This window comes from Panthera onca, chromosome B4, assembly GCF_046562875.1.
Source record: "Panthera onca isolate mPanOnc1 chromosome B4, mPanOnc1 haplotype 2, whole genome shotgun sequence".
Taxonomy (NCBI): domain Eukaryota; kingdom Metazoa; phylum Chordata; class Mammalia; order Carnivora; family Felidae; genus Panthera; species Panthera onca.
In genome coordinates this window covers 84,583,894-84,602,569 of record NC_138345.1, presented here as the reverse complement: position 1 = coordinate 84,602,569, position 18,676 = coordinate 84,583,894, and the positions used below count along the sequence as shown (strand labels likewise).

The window sequence follows — 18,676 nt, the reverse complement described above, 5'->3', positions numbered from 1 at the left end:
TTCATTTTGCCTTGAAATGACTGTTGACTATTTTTATTATTCCTAGCTATTGCATATGCTCTACGATTGCCATCACAGTTTACTGGAAGGTCATTTCCCAGAATTTCCCCCCAGCTCGACCCAATGCACTAAGGCTGGCTATTTCCACGCCATATACCATTTCCAATGCCATGACTTTTACATTTTATTATTTTTATCTTTAGAGCTGACATATGTGTGAAAAAATCAACCATTATTAATGTTAAAGGAACCGTATTTTTACTGAAACCATCGTTTCATCTGTGGATAATTTCTAATTTTTTTTTTTTTAATTTGGAATTGAAAACTTTCCTGATAACAGGACTAACTTTACTCCTCTCAAGTTTGCCAAAATACCTCCAACTCCGAGAGCTGGCCTAATGATGTGTTCAGTTGTTTGCACACTCCCTTTTTCTCTTCAACTCCATTTGATATATGTTTCCCAGGACGTAGTGGAGACTGCTGGCCGGAGAGGCTGGAAACTCTAACTCCAAATTTCCTACAATCTCAGCTCCACTTTCTCCCGCGCTCCCGCCCGGGGCTGGAGCCCTGTTGTTGTCACGTGGACTCGGGGCGACTGGGCCTGGCCGGCCAATGGGCGCTCGACGGCTCCGCACGCCCCGCCTCCCGACTCCACCGCGCCGGGACTTCACGCACCGCGGCGGGGAGGAGGCAAAAAGTTTCTTTGCGGGCGAGAGGGTCTTCGGCGCGCCGACGCTGCTGGGGCTGCAACGCCGTCGCAGCTGGCCGTCCTCTCCGGTTTTCCTCTCGCTGCTCCGGGGCATGAAAGGGATTCGCTGCGGGGCGTAAAATAAAGGAGTTTGCCGTGGAGCGCCGGACAGGGCGCGCATACGCGGCCCCGAGCGCGGGCAGCCACTCTCAGCTGCAAGTTTGTGCCGGGCCCCGAGCGCGCGCCGGCTGCGGAGCGCCGGGCCGAGCTAGAGGCCGCAAGAGTGCGATGGGCGCGCCGAGGCTCTGTGCGCCGGCGCTGGCGCTGGGACTGCTGCTGTGCGCGGTGCTGGGGCGGCTGGGCCCGGCCGAGGGCAGCGGTCGCGGCGGCTCGGGGACACTCGGGCAGCCTTCTGGGGTCGCCGCCGAGCGCCTGTGTCCCGCTCCCTGCCGCTGCCTCGGGGACCTCCTGGACTGCAGTCGCCAGCGGCTGGCGCGCCTTCCCGAGTCGCTCCCGCCGTGGGTCGCTCGGCTGTAAGTATTTTCGAGGGCACTGGGGGGAGCCGCTCTAGATTCGCAAGGGGCCTGGGGCTCGGCGCTCAGTTGGCCCTTCTGGGGCAGTTGCTCTTGGCCCAGGCCTCGAGCGGCGCTCCGTGGGGATGGAAAAGGAGCCGTCGAGGCCTCAGTCTCTCTACCCCGGTGCCTGGCTGCAGGTGGGCGGGGGAAGGGAGCTGCTGACAACTCCAAAGGGTAGAGCCTGGGTCCTGAGCCTTGAGCCTGCCAAGGGGATTCCACTGCGCTCCCCTGCGAGGGCGGGACGGGAGAGGTGGCAACCTACGTGTTACCGGCGTTCTCAGTTCTCCCTGAGTGTGTGATCCTGTGGCTCAACTACAGTTCTAACTGGTTCTGGCCCCCTATACTGTTCCTAACCAGTAACTGAGTGAGCCTTTATTTGAGAAGTCCCCCTCGCCAGAGTTCCATGCAAGCTGTAGTAGACATCCTTTTGTTGTTCTTCCCCTGTGCTTAATTTCGCTTATAAGAAATTCCGTAAAGCCTCCACCAAATTGTAACGCATCCTGGTTCCGGTAAGAAGTCGGCGAGACTGATGAGTAGATACGGAAAGGAAGGAACTCGTTTTCAGAACGAAGGGCGTGATTTCTGTAGCTTCTCAGCAAACAGTTTAGGACAGAGGACTGGACGCTGTTATGCAAGTTTTTGGAAGCTAGCTGTGAAGTCTGAAAACTTGAAATCACTGCCAACTGCGTGGAAGAACAAGGAAGAAGATGTAGTTTAGTTGGAAAGGCTGATTCTTTCCAAATGTCCTCTCCTTAGGCTCTCCAGGCCCCAGTCTTTTGTTAAAATTGGCGGACTTGTGTAAAATGTAAATAATCAAAACTTGTGTTTCTCAAAAAAAATTAAAAAGTTATCTTGTCTAAAAAAGTTGAAATACAGTCCATTCTTAATCCTTAGGTTTGGGCCTAGCAGAATTGCAACGCAAATTCTGCTTTCATCCTGGTAATAGTAGTAGAAAGTTTAGTCTGGTAGTTTAAGAAATTGTGTTTTTAAATCATTGCGCTAATCAAAATCTTTATTTGTGAATTGTGGGACTGTTGGCCCCAAAAGCACATTATTTGTGTTAATAAACCTTACTTTAACAGAAAAGTAGAATTAAAGGTTTAGATGATTTAATCTCTTATGATGTTTTAATAGTGTCTTTTTTTTTTTTTTTTTTTTTTACAATTGAAAGGAGATAAGGGCTTTAACCCGAAGCAGGAAGACTTTCAATTAGTTGTGGCTAATTCTGTTCAATTGCTTCTTGTGGAGGTCATGCTGCCTTATTCATGAAATGTGAATGGCTCTATTGACAACATATGGAACTGAACATTTGAATGACTGGAGGTGAACATGTATGAATAATAGAGAGATGAGAAAAAGAAAATGAATAGTCCTTCCAGGGGTGTGTTTAGAAATGCTTGAATCATTCGCCAAACTTATATTAGTAGTTTCTCATTGCCAGGTAGTCTATTGGGTCATGCCAGTGTGCAGTATATATTTTTGGTGTGAATTTGGATGTCTTAAAAAAAAAAATAACTGTACTGGTCTTGATTAGAAGTTGAGTTAAACCAAAAGGGGTTTGATATCTATTGAAACGTTGTCTTAAAAGTAGCTGACCTAATTAGGATTTTGTTTTGCAGATAATTTGGTGGCACACTAAAAACAAATTACAGTTTATTTGGTTAGCACAATCTTTAATTACATTTCCGCCAGCAGTAAATTGTCTCAGTGCAAGTACACATTCCTTAAATATATGTGAAAATAAGTTCCACTTGTATAAATAAGCACTAGGTCTGTTGTCAGAAGCCCCACTGTGATCACTCATTGGACAGTTCTGTCATCCTTGTACTTGTGTGACTTTTAACCAACTTTGTAGTTGTCACCAAGCCATGCGGTCTAAATTCTTTATTATAAATGTTTCTTTTGTTCCTAAAGCTCTAGAGGTCTCCTAGCTCCACCTTTGAAAGGAGCAGAAAAACACGTGGAATTGGGCTTTACTTCCCTGTTACTTGGTGTTTGGAACAGGAGGCATAAGATCACCGTTTCTTAAATTTTACACAATTATAAAAGCGTTTAAGTAGACTGTTTCAGAGTTGAGAACTAAACAGAAGAGTACGTATCATTCTTTCCCGTATCTTAACTTTTTCTCGGGTAATTAAGAGAGTAAACATTTGCCTTAGGACTAATTGATGAGAGCACCATTCAGGAAAACTTTGTGTTTTGTGTCTTTTGTTGAATTTGCGAGTTAAAATCCAATGTACGTGCGTATGTACTTTGTTCACTTTATTCGGTTGTAATGTATTGCCTTAAGAATCTCGTGTGTGAAAAATTGAATAGTTTGAGCTGTAAAATAATAATACTGTAGTTCTCTTTTCCAAAAGTAACTTGTACTTTACTGAAAGTGGCTTTTAAAACAGTAACTACTGGAAGTCTTTGCTTACAAACTGCCTTTAAAGGCAGACTTGAGTTTACATCTTTTGAGTTTGCACTTACAGAGTTCTGAACCCAAAGAGGAGTGCTTGTTGGAATATGTTACTTTAGCCAAAAGAGAGAGAAGTTGCTCAATTGCCAGTGAGAGCTAAACGTATTAAAATCTCAATGGAGTTTCAGAATTATCTTATCACACAGAGATGTTTGAGTTAGCTGGGCTGAGGCGAAAGTCCGAAAGGTACTTTCTGCTGGTGTGGCTTTAGTGTTCTCCTGTTAGAAATCGTCTGCTCGGTACCAGAATTGGGGCTGGAGTGGGGGTAATGGGCCTTATGGTTTTCACAGCTGTTTTTCTGTATTTCCAGACTAAAACTTGAACATAGCAGGCTGATTTATGAGTCACTTTGGATCAGTGTCTTAAAACAGCTACAGCCTGGCTTTTTGTTTTTCAGCTTTCCAGATTTCTGCTGAATTTGCAGCTCTGCAGGCCCCAGTGGGATTGATTAAGAAGCTGAGCTGGATTTGCATTTTAAAATTTGACTTGGAAGTCAGATTTCCAAATGCTAAAAGGAACAAAATGATGGCCGGAACCAAATGTTGTAAATGAATTTTTTTCATGTATATTTATTTGCTTGCTAACGTGCAGGAAGACTTTTCTCTACCATGTAGCGTTTAATTTTCAAGCATTTGGCCGGCTGAGTTCTAGGTAAATAGTTCACACCTCTTTGCCTCGCCACTTTTCACATTTATTAACCTCACTCTACAGAGTTTTTTAGTAAGGTTTCCTGGGGAAGGTGTTCATTAATGGAACCCTAAAAATGAAGAATCTGCTTTTCTCCCTGAATGTTCTTGCGGGTTTAAGAAAATACCGACATTGTATGACTTGTGTTTGTTTTTAATGTGGTTTAGCCATAAAAACAATATAGGGAAGACTGAGGAAAATGTGACATCCTTTAACTGGAAAGTAATCATTTCTGAAACATAAACTGTATTAAATCTAAATTTAGATGCATTCAAAGATTCATGGCTTTAAGTATTTAGTAGTAAAAGTCACTTAAGAGGTGATTTTTTTTTCCTCCCACATATAATGTGGTTTTAATAGTACACAAAACTCAGGAATGGAAGTGTGTTGCAATAACTGAAATATTTAAGGTTGCCAGTTCCCGCTTCTGGATCAGAAATGAGTGGTCCCCAGCATGTGCATAGTTCTTGGAAGGCAGTTTCTCATTTTAAAGGTCTTTTGTTGGAGATTTCATCCCATTACTGGTTGAAAAAAAGCTCAACACTCGCTCTCTTTTCTCACAGGATTGCCCTATGAAATAATGTTTAAAACGAAGGGAAGAGTGTGGTTTTAGTTTTTTCTAATTAAAAAGAAAACCACCTGTATTAAATGGCAATGCCAGATTGGCTCCCCTTTTCCTTTTAAAAATTGAAACAATCAGGGACGCAGTTTTATGCTGGTTCAATGTTCTTTAGTTAAGTGGATCCAAATGAGACTCTCTGTTGATTCAGGCTACCTCCCAGGTGAAGGACTCTTTTCGCTGGTTGTTTTTGAAACCCTGTGGGAAATCCGTGACTGTCTGTGGTGCTAAAAGCACACAGGTTTTGTTTGAATCCTAACGTGAGTTGTTGGGCCCACGGGTTCCTTGATGAACTCCAGACGGACGTGAGCTGGGCCGTGAGGGAAAGTGTCTGGCTCCAGCGTGGTGAGCATGCACAGCAGTGGTTGTAATTGCAGGATTTTTATAGTTTAAAGACTGTGCCAGATTTTTTTTCATGTTATAACTCTACCAGAACAAATCTACTCATGTCTGTTACTGTCTGGTAGGTCTTTAAGCAAACATGTTTCAAATAAAACCTTTGCAGATTTTTTTTTTTTTCTATTTAGGTGAAATAGAGAAATCCAGGTTTATTCTCAAAATAAAAATTCAAAGACTTGAAAGGATTGCTGGTTTCTAATTGTTAGCTTAATAGATGTGCACCAAGTTACACTGTGTTTTTCTGGATGTGATTCTTCGGCCCTTTATTTTTGGTTCATGCTTTTCTCCAGTCAAGTTTGGTTACCTAAAACTTGGGTTAGTTACAAGTCTTCATTTTTAAACACTGAAATAATTAATTTGGTAAGGGTTGGTAAGCTTCCTTCAGTGGGAGAGCTTTAAGCCATACTGCTTGTAAGCCTGATTTTCGATGGCTGTTCCAACCATTTCGTTTTCATTATACCACGTGGAAGGCGCACATTCAGTTTATTAACACATAAAGGGAATGCCATCAAATATTTACTGGGTTTCTTTAAAATTCTTGAATCTTAAATGCTCAGATGATGTCCTGGCCTAGAATATTGTATAAGTAGAAGTTTTGTTTTGCTTTCTTAAAAATAATGCTGTCTTATGGAAATTGTTACTCAGGTTAAGTCTTTGAGTAAGAAGCAGATGTATTTAATGATTGAAAAAAATCTGATCATAGGTTTCTATACAGCCTACTTTGTAGGTGGTTTATGTGGTTTAAATTACACATTACATTATCAGATACTGAGATTTGGGAAATTCAGGAAAGTAGAATTCAGGTGGCTTCCTACTCTCTCACACACAGACACAGACACACACACACACACAAAATGGTACTTGAAATAATTTGGTGCCTAAACCCAGAGAAACAAATATGTATAAAAAGCAATTTCTATTTTGTTTGTAATAAAGACACTGATGCTTAATTTTATGATAATAATAAAAAGGTTTCTTTAGAGATTTGAGTTTCAGCAGCCTGCCTAATTAGCCACTTTTCATAGGCCATGACTTCATCATATCAGGTTGGAAGCGAGGAGATGGTAGGGGATGGGGAGCGTGAAGCAAAACAACCAGTTCACAAAAGATCTGTTCACCTTGTGCCAAAAAACATCTCCTAAAAATTTGTAGGCTCAAAGCACTTGAATCTGCCAGCCTCCTAAACTAATTTTGTCCTCAGAATTTGTATTTTTGATTTTGGCAGTTTGGTTACCATCTAGTTTGGGGAAAGGATGAACCAGTTATTTCTTATGTTGTCACTAGTGTTGATAGAGATATTTCATAACTGTCTTGCACTTTGTTAAAGACCGTTAGTGATTTGTTTTTGAAACTACCTATAACTTTATTTTTGTTTTCTCATAGGGACTTGAGTCACAACAGATTGTCTTTAATCAAGGCAAATTCCATGAGCCACCTTCAGAGCCTTCGAGAAGTGTGAGTCTTATTTTACTTTCTATTTGAGGTTGAATAAAATATACCACTTAACTGTAAAGAACATTTAGATAACAGTAAATTATTAAAAACTTTTAATTTGGGAGGTATCTTTAATTTTATAAAGTTTTTACCTCTGTGAATTACAGATTATCTAATCAGCATTCTTTTTGTCTTTTTTTCTCCCCCCCCCCCCCTTTTTTTTTGGCACCTAAAGGAAACTGAACAACAATGAATTGGAGACCATTCCAAATCTAGGACCAGTCTCAGCAAATATTACACTTCTCTCCTTGTAAGTGAACATTAGGATTTTGTGTGTATGTTTGCAAGGACCATGGGTAGTAGCAGTTCCGCATGGGCTAGAGTAAAGGTCTTACAAGCAAAATACGAATGTTTCTATAGATAACGTAGAAGCATTTTTTAAATTGGTTGACTTGTTTTCCAGCCGTTCTCTCCCAAATTTGAAATACCATTGTAACAACACACTTTATGTGTTGCTGTCATTGCTGAACTGGTCTCCAAGATTCAGAGGAGCTGCTTTCACCTCATAGAGACAGGTGTTGGATGATGTCCTGTAGACTAGGACTAATTCTGGTTATTGCTCAGTGGTCAGCATGGGATCTGTGGGTTAGGTATTACATAGTTCCTAGTGGAGGGTGATTGGAGTTGTTTTGTGAGAAGTGGGAGTTGGTAATAAGACACTGAAGTATTCTCTTTTAAGTGTGGTACCTGTAGTAGAAACCGAGGTTCAGAGACAATAAATCAAAATATCAGCTTTATACAGTTAAAATTAAGTACGTGATTGAAGTTATAAACACCACTGCATGTTACTTTGCGAAGATGAGTTTTCAAATAAAATTAAAATTGTGCTAAATTTCCTGTATTTTTAGGACAAATAACATGTTTATACTCATGCTTTGGAGAGGTTCTGGCATAATTTTGACTTTCAGCACTTAAGGGTAGCATGTAGGATGTGCAACATTAAATTTCTAAAATTTAAGTAGCTTGCCACCATGATCTTGAATAATTTAAAAATATATTTAAGCCATTGAGCTTAAAATGTTCTCCTTCCTAATACAACTTAAGAAAAAACCACCGTTGTTGCTTACTTCTAGGAAAGGTGTTGTGAGGGTTGAAATTATACAGTAAATTTCAGGAAAGCTGTTCAATTAATTAAAGTGATCACTACCCAATTGCTTACATCTGGTGATTTATAGAGGTTGGGTTTTACTGAGGGCCCAGGTCACCTAAGTCACGAGTGCAGCCGCTGTGTCTGCTTTCCTCTGTTTGAATAAGAACTAAGTGACATTTGATACTGATGTGGTTTTTCCAAAGATCAGAAACAGAAAGGAATGAAAGAAAAAGGAGTTGGTATTTGACAAATAAACACTGAATTTAAGAAACATTTTTATGCTAGCATTAATACCTGTTTTCTTTGTCTTTCGTAATTGCTTAAGAATTTGGTGTCAAAATGGAGTACTGGTTTTGGTATCTTAAACAGCTTTAGCTATTCGCATTGGACCAGTGGGGCCTTTCTAAATCCCAGGGAATGCCTCTTCCCCCTGCTGTTCTTGTCCTGTGTATTGGCAGGTTCTGTCAGCATGTTCAAGAGAGTCTTGAGTTGAGGGTCATTGGGTGCTTCATGGTTGAGAGGGTCCACCGTGGAGTTTTAGAATCTGGGTGGGGTGGGGGAAACAGTCTTCTCTTTGACTTGGTATAGAGTTGAAATCGTAAGAACTTGTAAGGAAATTAGAAACTTCTATTGGAAATAAACAACCTAGGTGATTTTAATTACACTTCAAGCTTTCCTTTATAATTTGAAAACTGAAAAAGAACTCTGGAAAGACAGAAGCCTTCGAAATTTGAACCGTCCTCCCTGTTTTCATTTGTGTTTTACTTTAGTGAGCGCTGAATAATCTTTTACTGAACTTGAAGACTCTCACTTTCTTTCCCGTTAATGTGTTGCAGCATGTCTTACCGGGGATTATTTTGTTCATTTTTATGTAATGAGAGATCCTATTTATTACCTAGATTACATAGCATCCGCAAAGGATTATTTATGTGATGGGGCTGCTAATTCAATATAGGTAGTGAAAAATTGTTTTCATGCCTATAAAATATGTTGAAAAATGTATTTCTCTGGCTGTTTTCTTTTACAAATGTGTTGTTTTCTCCTGTAGTCCTCTTTCGATATTGCAGTACACGGTCATTGTTTCTGAAGCACTGTTAATTTCTGTCCTGTGTTGTATAGGACAGAGCATTTTCTTTTATATAGAAGTACTTGAATATTAGGTCAGTACTTAAATTTCTGAAATTTCAAAAGAGATTGTTCAACCACATCCCATGGCTTAGATTAGAAGCTTGCCATGGCACCACAGTTAAGCACCATGTCTATCAAAGTAGGTCTCAGGACTGTTTGACTTCTTTTTGATCAAGGTGTTTGGTTTTTGTTTTTTCATAACATTTGTGGAGGAAAATAGGTTTTTGGGGGTCATTTGTGCAAGTTAAATCATTTGGAAACATATTAAAGGAAAGGAAAAATCAGTTGGGAGTCTTGAACAAAAAGATTTAAGGTTGGTTCTCCATATCTTTGCTGCTCTGTGCAGTGGGGACCCTTCCTAGCTGGAGGCAGAGAAGAGCACCTGGTGAGACCTTCACCTTCTCTCATCTTCAGGAGCCAGGAGCCAACGGCATCCCAGGTCCAGAGATGAATTCGTTTAGGGACCACTTCTGATAATGTCAGGGAAGCCTGGTAAAATACCAGGGTCTTTGGGATGGTGGTTGGATGAGCATTGAACTTTTCCTTAACAAAGTTCATCTCTAACCTTTTTAGGGGTCTGTCAGAATGTAAAAGACCTGAATAGACTTGCTTTTCTTTGAATCCCACCCAGAGCACAGAAGTCATTTGACATGCTAGAGGCAGCACATGGTTTGTGTGATTTTTTTTTCTTTTTTTCTATTTTGTAGCCATGGCAGGATGCTATACGTTAAGGGAAGAAATGCAATAATGTTTGGAATGAACATACATTAAAACTGTTGCCCTCATAAGGCAACTTGGTGGCTCAGTTAAGTGCCCGACTCTTGGTTTCAGCTCAGGTCATGATCTCATAGTTCATGAGATGGAGTCCCACGTCAGCTTTGTGCTGATAGCGCGAAGCCTGCTTGGGATTCTCTCCCTCTTTCTCTCTCTGCCCCTCCTCTGCTTATGCTCTCTCTCTCTCTCTCCCTCTCTCTCTCCCTCTCCCTCTCCCTCTCCCTCTCCCTCTCCCTCTCCCTCTCCCTCTCCCTCTCCCTCTCCCTCCTTCTCTTCTCTCCTCTCCTCTCCCTCTCCCTTTCAAAATAAACAAACTTAAAAAAATAAAACTGTTGACCTGGCATAAATAAGTTAATTTCACCAGACATGGTAGTTCTGACCTCCTGTGAGGCAGCATGAGCCACTCAAACATTGGACATCTGTAAAAATTATGGCTTGAGTTCGGGCAGTTTTGACTTAGAGCATTTTTGTTGAATTATATAACATTATTGATACATAACATTATTATTGAACAAAAGAGTTCTCACTGGTCATTAAATAAAGTTGGTTAGATCTTGGCCTTGACACTGGTGGTTTTATATAGCATTGCTCAACATGTAAGTACTTGCCTATGTGTTAGAGTTGAAAAGACTTAGGTCCCTGAATGTCAAAGGAATACCCAGAGTACTTGTTAAAAAATGTCGATTTCCTGACCCTCTCCCTAGAGATTCTGAATTAATGGGATTGGGTGGGGCCCAGGAATATCCATTTTAACACATCTACCTAGTTGGTTCTGATTAGATATTCAGTAAGTATTTCTGGAACCGCTGATGGAATCCAGTTATAATCAAATAAGCCTTTTCTCGTTATTTCTTATCTCAAGGGTAGAGCATTTCTCCCAAGCCCATCATGTTCTTTATAGCCTGTAATTTTTCTAGAAATGATAATGTCATCCTTCGAGGGTGGTTATTATAAACATTGCTGGTGGGACCTCAAAATGTGTACTCTACCAATGGACATCCAGTGGAGAGATTTAAGGCAGAATGAGGTGATGAGTTTCGCTACCTGAAGGTGTCATTTTGTCTTTAGTGTGGAGGATGTCCTGAAGGTGGCTGGAGGGTGGTGTAGAGGGGACAGATGATGGGGGAACTAGCCCAAGAGTGATGCCAGTACTGTGTCACAGCAGCAGAACAGTGATTAAAGCAAAGCTTAAGTTGGAATTATTTGCTGGTTCTTCCATCTACTAGGTTTCAGATCTTGGGCAAGTCTCTGTCTATGTTTCCTCATCTACAAAATGAGAATCATAACAGTGCCCACCTCCTAGGGTTGTGAGGATCTGAAAAGAGAATACAGACAGAACCATCTGGCATATGCTGAGTGCTCAGTGAATATGATGAGCTGTGATGATGATGATGATGATCATTCACTCAAGTGAAATTCGTGGAATAAATACACAGTGCCAGACTCTGTTTTAAGTGCTGGGGACACAGCAGTGAACAAAACAGACAAGTCACTGCTGTGAAGTTTCCATTTCTAGTGAGGAGTAAGAGGACACTAAGTAACAATTTTTTTTGTTTAAAGATTACTTCAGTTTCTTGATAAATGCTGTTCTGGCATTTATCTCATGGGAAAGCAAGAACAGAGAAGAGCCCTGGCGGATGCCCTTTAATATGTTCAAGGAAGGCTACTGAGTATTTGCCAAATCCTGCTATGTGCTGGGTACCGTCTCAGGTTGAGATTACTGTTTTGACCAAACAGACAAAATTCCTGCCCTCACAGAGCTGACCTTCTCACAGAAGAGGACAAAAAAGTAAAATAAAAAATGTGCTCAGAAGGTAGTGAGGGCTAGGAAGAAAAAAGAGCTGAGGTAATAGGGGTTTGTGGCAAGAGGGGGTTTACAGTTTTATTTTATTTTATTTTTTTACTTTAATGTTTATTATTTTTGAGAGAGTGCAAGTGGGGGAGGGGCAGAGAGAGAGAATCTGAAGCAGGCTCCAGGCTCCGAGCTGTCAGCATAGAGCCTGACATGGGGCTTGAACTCAGGGAACGTGAGAACTCAGGGAACCTGAGCCAAAATCGAATGTTCAACCAACTGAGCCACCCAGGAGCCCAAAGCCACCCCAAACACTTTAAATGGGGATGAAGGGAGAGGCCTGCTGAGAAGATGACACTTGAATCATGGCCTGAAGGTGAGGGAAGGGTCATGTGCAGCATCCTGGGGGTCAGGGTCATCTCCTTAAGCCTCCCCTAATCTATCCAGGCCCTCCCGCCTTGTATGTCCAACTCCTACATGGTAATGAAATGATTTTTTTCATACTTTTCTCCCGTAGTATACTTTGGGGCCTGTGGGCCTGCTCTTAGTTTCCCCAGCACTTGGCAGATGAATAGCATGTAGTCGGTGCTTAATTAGGTATAAAAATTAAGGAGTATATATGGAAAGCCACATGCACTTAGCATTATTCAGGCGGATTTCCTGTTACTTAGTCTATGCCAGTGCCTAAAAACTTACAGTGAAGACCAAGCATATGTATGTTTTACTTAATGTGTCTTCAACTCTGCGTGTTTGGTAAATAATAATAAATTATAACAACAGCAATAGTAATAAGTAAAAGAAAGAACAAGAGAAGTAATTTAAGTAGTGAAAGGATTCAGCTCCCCGCCCTAGCCAGTGAGTGCACGCCCTGCAGTGTGTTTGAGATGGAACTGTGTGGGAAATAAAAGCCCCCCTTCATTATTTGCCTTTCTCAGTTTGAATATCTCAGCCCACCCGGGATGACTTTGGTCTTCAGGTTTTGGGCCCAGCATACATGTGAACTACTTCATCAGGTCCTGAACTGAAAATTCAAAATAAGAAACAATAACAAAATACGTAATCGATCTGTTCCAACACTTAAGGCAAAACTGGTCATATAGGACTCAGGGAGGGAGAATATGCCTGCATAAGAACACTTCGCTGTTGTCTTAAAGGGATCTTCAAGGGTGTGTTATTGATAGATGTTTTCCCCTCGTGTGCTGACATTAGAGCCTGACGTGGTGTGACGTGGGGCCCATCGCATCACGTGCCCTCCTGTACCGGGGATGCTCTGGGATGTGGGGAAGTACAGGGGTTACGCCCTTTCCTGAGGTCTAATGTGATTTACCCGCTGCAAGGAACAGTCCTGGGCATCTGAGGATGCTGGCAACTTGTGTGGCCTGCATGATATTATGGAATTCTGAGAAGAATGGTGGCTTTTTCCCTTCAGTTTTGAAACTCCCTCAGATTCTCCAATGGCATTTGTCACATGTCTCATTCCAGGGTAGGATTCATGTCCTACTGAGCTGTTAGTCCCTCAGCAGCCCAGCCCAGAATCTGGCACGCAGGAGGTGCTCGTTAAATATCTGAGTCCGGAGAGAGACCGTGGGGCCGTTGTACAACAGTGGAGAGACCTGAACTGGGAATGGGGCGCACACGTTGTTGTCTTGTCTCACACCAGTGACTTGCCCGACCTCAGGCCGACTTCGTCACCTCTTCTTTATCTGTAAACACGGTGTGAGATGTCTGCCCCTCCATTTCCTGTGGTTCCGGTGCAGGATCAAATGGCAGAGTGAACAGAAGGAGACGGCTTTGAAAGGTGCGAGCAGCAGCACTTGCAGCAGGGCCAGAGTGGATTCTGGAGCCAGAGGGTCACAGGGGGAAGGCAGGATTGAGGAACATCCTGGCCACATAGTTGAGGGAGGGAGGGAGGTAGAACTTTGCGTTTGCATTTGGAGTGGTTTATGTGGAAAACTTTTGCTCTCTTCCAGTAGTTCAAAGAATTGGTGAAAACTCAGTTGTAATGACTGAACAGCATTTCTACCCTGAGGGCTTGTGTGTCTGTAGGTGGATTTTGAGCTGTTCGGGGTGCCCAGCAACACCACCTATGTGCTCAGTGCTAGGGAACAAAGAAAAATGGGACTTGGCCTCTGCCCTCAAGGGACTTTAAATAAGGAATAACGGGGGAAGACAGACAATAAGGGCATGCTGCGAGTAGGGTGATGCCCTGAATGATGGAGAGATGCCTAGGGCTGTCCCAGTGCGGAAGAGAGCTGTAGTTTCAGTGTGTGTGGAACGTGAGGGTGAGTGAGGTCCACAGAAGGAAAGGAGACATGGGTAAGTTGGTAGTGATGCACCTGAGTGTTTTACAGGTCTGGAGGAGGAAATGACGTTTTTGTTAATCAGGAGAATGAGGTGACTACATTTCATTGAAGCGCAGAATCTTCTTTCCTTTTTTTCAAGTCACTAAACCATGTTCATTTTCAAAATCAAATGCCATGAAGATAAATAATGTGCTGTTGATCATTAACAGTTACGATTTGCCAAATACCTGCTATCCATCCATCCTTAGAACTATCCTGTGCTCTGGCCCTTGCTGTCTGTTAGGGCCACATCTCTCTTTCCCACAAAAGGAAATTGACCACAGGGTGGGCATCATATAAACATTGACTTCTGTATGATGAAAAGGGTGGAGTTGAACTAGTGATTAGAAATCAGGTCTGCAGGGGCGCCTGGGTGGCTCAGTCAGTTAAGCATTGACTTCAGCTCAGGTCATGATCTCATGGTCCGTGAGTTCGAGTCCCACATCGGCCTCTGTGCTGACAGCTCAGAGTCTGGAGTCTACTTTGGATTGTGTCACCTTCTCTTTCTGCCCTTCCCCTGTGTATGCTCTCTCTCTCTTTCTCAAAAAAAAAAAAAAAATTAAAAATCAGATTTGCAGTATTCTGATATGTATATATGTATATACATATCAAAATATATATATACATATCAGAATATATATACATATATCATATATATACATATCAGAATATATGTACCAATATACATACATACATATCAGAATATATATATCACAATATGTATATACATATATCAGAATACATATATATCAGAATATATATATATATATATACATACAGATCTAGAAGCCAACACCATACTGAGTGGGAATTTCATCCATAAGCATGCATTTTTTGTTACATTTCAAAAATCAGACTAATAAAATCATCTTGGGAGATGGTGACTCAAGAGACCATTGCTTGGTTATATGGCACAGAGTTGATTTAAATAATTCCTCAAACTCAATTTGTGATTTTAAAGCGCATTGATATTTGAATAGTTTATAACTCAGATAAAGCTGCATAAAAGGAAGGCAAGCATTACATACGTTTTCACATACGATGATTGATGTAATTTCAAGTGATGATGTAACTAAGCAACTGTGTAACTGTGGTAAAGCTCAAATAGTTTGTTTTTAAACCAAACCTATGTAAGTCAGCATCTGAAAGAAGGTTACCAATGTGTCATGTTAATTAGGGAAATGGGGAGAAGCTTTAGCCAAAATTAGAATCTTAAGTTTCTGGGGAATCTGGGAGCTTTGTTCTGATTAAGTGGACATAAACCATATCATCTTTACCCGTTTGTGGGTGTACATGAGCCCATAGAATTTGACCACCTTAACTGAAGAACTCATCCCTAAATGTCTGCTCTAGTGATGTGGATGAATGGACTAGTGTCTTTGTATTTAAAGGACATTGCATCTGAAGGCTATAGCCTTTACCAGTGTAAATAACCCAGACGTTATTGTGTTTAATGGAAATAAGCTCATAAAGCTGAAGTCTTACAAAATAAACACATAAACATCTTAATATGATAAGTTGTATTCTTTTATTGGATTTTTAAATGTTTATATGTGATTTGCACATAAAAGAGTTTATTGTACACAAAGATGTGTTTGTTACACTCTACGTTTATCTTTACAATTAATCATAAACCAGTCCCCACAATACAGGTTTGCTAGGTGTTTGAATTCTCAATTTAGATATGAAACATTTGTGATCATGCCGTGGCTCTTTAAACCCTTCAGGAATTCCCCACTCCTCTTAGGTCAAGAGCAGAATCTTTCACAAGACCTACAAGGCGCTTGCCCGATCTGAATCTTCTCCTGCTGAGCCCTCTCCAGACTCAGCTCTTGCTTTTAGGAGTGTGCCAGCTTGTTCTGCGTCACTTCCCTTTGGATACTTTCCTCTCTGCCCACAGTACTCACCCTTTTCCTAACTCTTGCTAAGTCAGACTTAGGTTTCACGTGACACATTTTCCTATCACCTTTATTTACAGTGTCTATGATGCTGTCATACCTGCAGTCACATTTGTCAGTTGTGTATTTGTGATTTTTTTTTTTACATTTATTTATTTTTGAGAGACAGAGACAGAGCATGAGCAGGGGAGGGGCAGAGAGAGAGGGAGACACAGAATCCAAAGCAGGCTCCGGGCTCTGAGCCGTCAGCACAGAGCTCGACGCGGGGCTTGAACTCACAGACCATGAGATCATGACCTGAGCCGAAGTCAGACACTCAACCCACTGAGTCACTCAGGCACCCTGTATGTGTGATTTTTTTAATGTCCATTTTCCCCACCAGAATGGAACTTCATAAAAGCTGAGAGCGTGTGTGTTTTCATCCCAGTTATAACTCTAGCGTGAGTGCCTGGCCCCTGGTAGACAGTGCATGGTTGTTGAATGAATGACCAAATGGATAGCCCTAATTAATATCGTATACAGTTAATGGTAGAAGACACTGTTCAGTTAACCTTTCTGTTCACGCCTCTCCATATACACTTAGAACTGTTTTCACTATTAACACTTGCTTTTTCCAAGGTAACAACAGTCTCAGATTTGATATAGTGACCCAGTGGACATCTTTCTTCAGCGGTGGTACTCGGAGCCCATAGAAATGACTCGCCGCTCCCTTGAACTTGTCCTTCCAGCATAGCTTGCCCCCAAAACTCCTGTGTTACCGATGTTTACCTGAACCTGCAGCATTTTCTCATCTCCCCTCAACTTCATGCTAGCCATTTCGATTGCTGCTTTGAAGTATCAAGTGCGACTTCTGCCAGAGACGTTTCTGTGCTGAATGAGGCTTGTGCTGCCAAGACAGACAAGACAATAAAGTCACAGCCAGTTGCTTTTCATGATGGGGTGGCAAGAGTGAACATGTCTCTCTCCTGGCCTAGTTGCTTTTCCTCCTTCTCATCCTCATTTTAGTATCGCTGCCATCTTCCACAGATGAGAGGCTCAAGGCTCTAGTTGGATAGAGAGACCAAAACAGTGAAACAGGGCTCTAACCTGTACCACTGCTTCTTCCCTTGGCTGAAAGTTGCATAAGTACTAAATTCGAAACATGAAAGGAGAGGCAATTATAAATGTAAAATCACCTGCCTGAGAGTCTCCCTTCCTCCCTGTGAAGCTTTAGCCAGTAGATAGACCAGTCTCTAGAATGAGATTGAAGGCAAAATGAAATATTAAGGTAACGTTCATGCTGCAGGTACCCTACAACACAGGATAAACATGGTGTGTATTCTTGGACGGTCAGTTTTACTGTGCATGAGCGATTTTAAATGTTTTTATTCCAAAACAAACATTGGAATAGAATCAAAACGAACATTTTTTTTTTAGAAAAAAAAAAAAAAACAAGACGCTTTTTGAAGTTAGTCACTAATTGCCATGTAATCCTGAACAAGGTACTGGCCTAGGAATAGAGGCAGTACTCTTTAAAGATGAATAGATGTTTGCAGAATCAGGAAAGTAGTCAATTGTATAAATCCTTCTTTTTTTCTCCTCCTCCTGTCTTTTTTGCTTTCAGTTCCTCACCATCATCCCCATTTAAGTGTCCACTAAAGGATGAGGGGAATTAAAAACAGTTCAGTAGATTGTATAACTGGTCACAACCCATTTTTTCTTGGTTTTGACTATCTGCGTGCAATCCTAGTAACTTAGAATGGGAAGACACATTTCTCTCTATGGAGAGATCTCTGGAAAAAGAGGTTATCCAGCCTCCCTTTGAGCACTTCCAGGGACAAAGCCTCACTTCTTGGTGACAAGCCATTCCCTGTGAATAGTCGTAGTTACTAGGATGTTTTATTTGTTAAGCTGAGCTCTTCCCCTACCTTTACCTATAGCCTTAGTTCTCTGTAGTGGGAAAAACAACTTTGTTCTATTTTCTGCATAATAATACCTACAGGTCATAAAACATAAGGTTTTCTTAAAGCCTTCTCTTTTACTGGCTCAAATTCCAATTATCCTTTCCTATATGACATGGAGTCTAGACCAATGGTATTCAGTGGCCCTTTCTGCATTGATGGAAATGCTCTGAATCTGTGCTGTCCCCTGTGGTAGCTACTAGACACATGCATATTGAACACTTGAAATGTGGCTAGTATACTGAAAAGTTCCATTTTTAATTTTATTTAATTTAAAATTAAATAGCTACACATGGCCGGTGGCTGTTGTCCAGGACAGTACAGGTCTAGATTCTTAAAGTTGCCCTATTCATACGTCATTAACCGTGACGGTGTAAAATGTGCCCAGACAAGATATTTGAGGTAAGTCCAACACAAAATATGGTGGGATCATGCCCATTGACCAGATTACTGGACATTAATGAAGCTTAAAATTGTGTTGACTTTTTAAGGACTGTGTTGTATTTTTGGCTCATATTGAGTTGTGGTCATCCAAGCTCCCCAGGTCTATTGTCATTTTCATGAGAATTTTTTTCACATAGGCCTTTTAAAAATGATTAATTAAAAATTCAAAACACTTATCCCAACTTAATTTCTCTAATTGCTTCTAGACCATCATTTTAGTACATTGAGAGTTGTGGGATCATGATTCATCTAATAGATGAGGTATACGTTTAATTCTAGGACATTCACATTTGATCATTCCTACCTCTGTCCATGCTCATACGAATGTTGAGAGCACAAGGGCCA

At 41.3% G+C, this 18,676-nt stretch overlaps 1 protein-coding gene across 2 annotated transcripts in view; it reads left to right on the top strand.

The window, feature by feature from the left end:
* The first annotated feature begins 698 nt into the window (after positions 1-698).
* Positions 699-18,676, top strand: part of LRIG3 (leucine rich repeats and immunoglobulin like domains 3) — a 52,439-nt gene continuing 34,461 nt past the window's right edge. The window contains exons 1-3 of one of the 2 annotated variants that reach the window (XM_060657103.3): positions 699-1,221; positions 6,813-6,884; positions 7,099-7,173. In XM_060657103.3, the coding sequence (XP_060513086.1) occupies positions 977-1,221; positions 6,813-6,884; positions 7,099-7,173 (392 nt within the window). In that variant the 5' untranslated portion in view covers positions 699-976. The remainder of the gene's footprint in view (positions 1,222-6,812; positions 6,885-7,098; positions 7,174-18,676) is intronic. The other variant, XM_060657102.3, reaches the window with a different exon arrangement.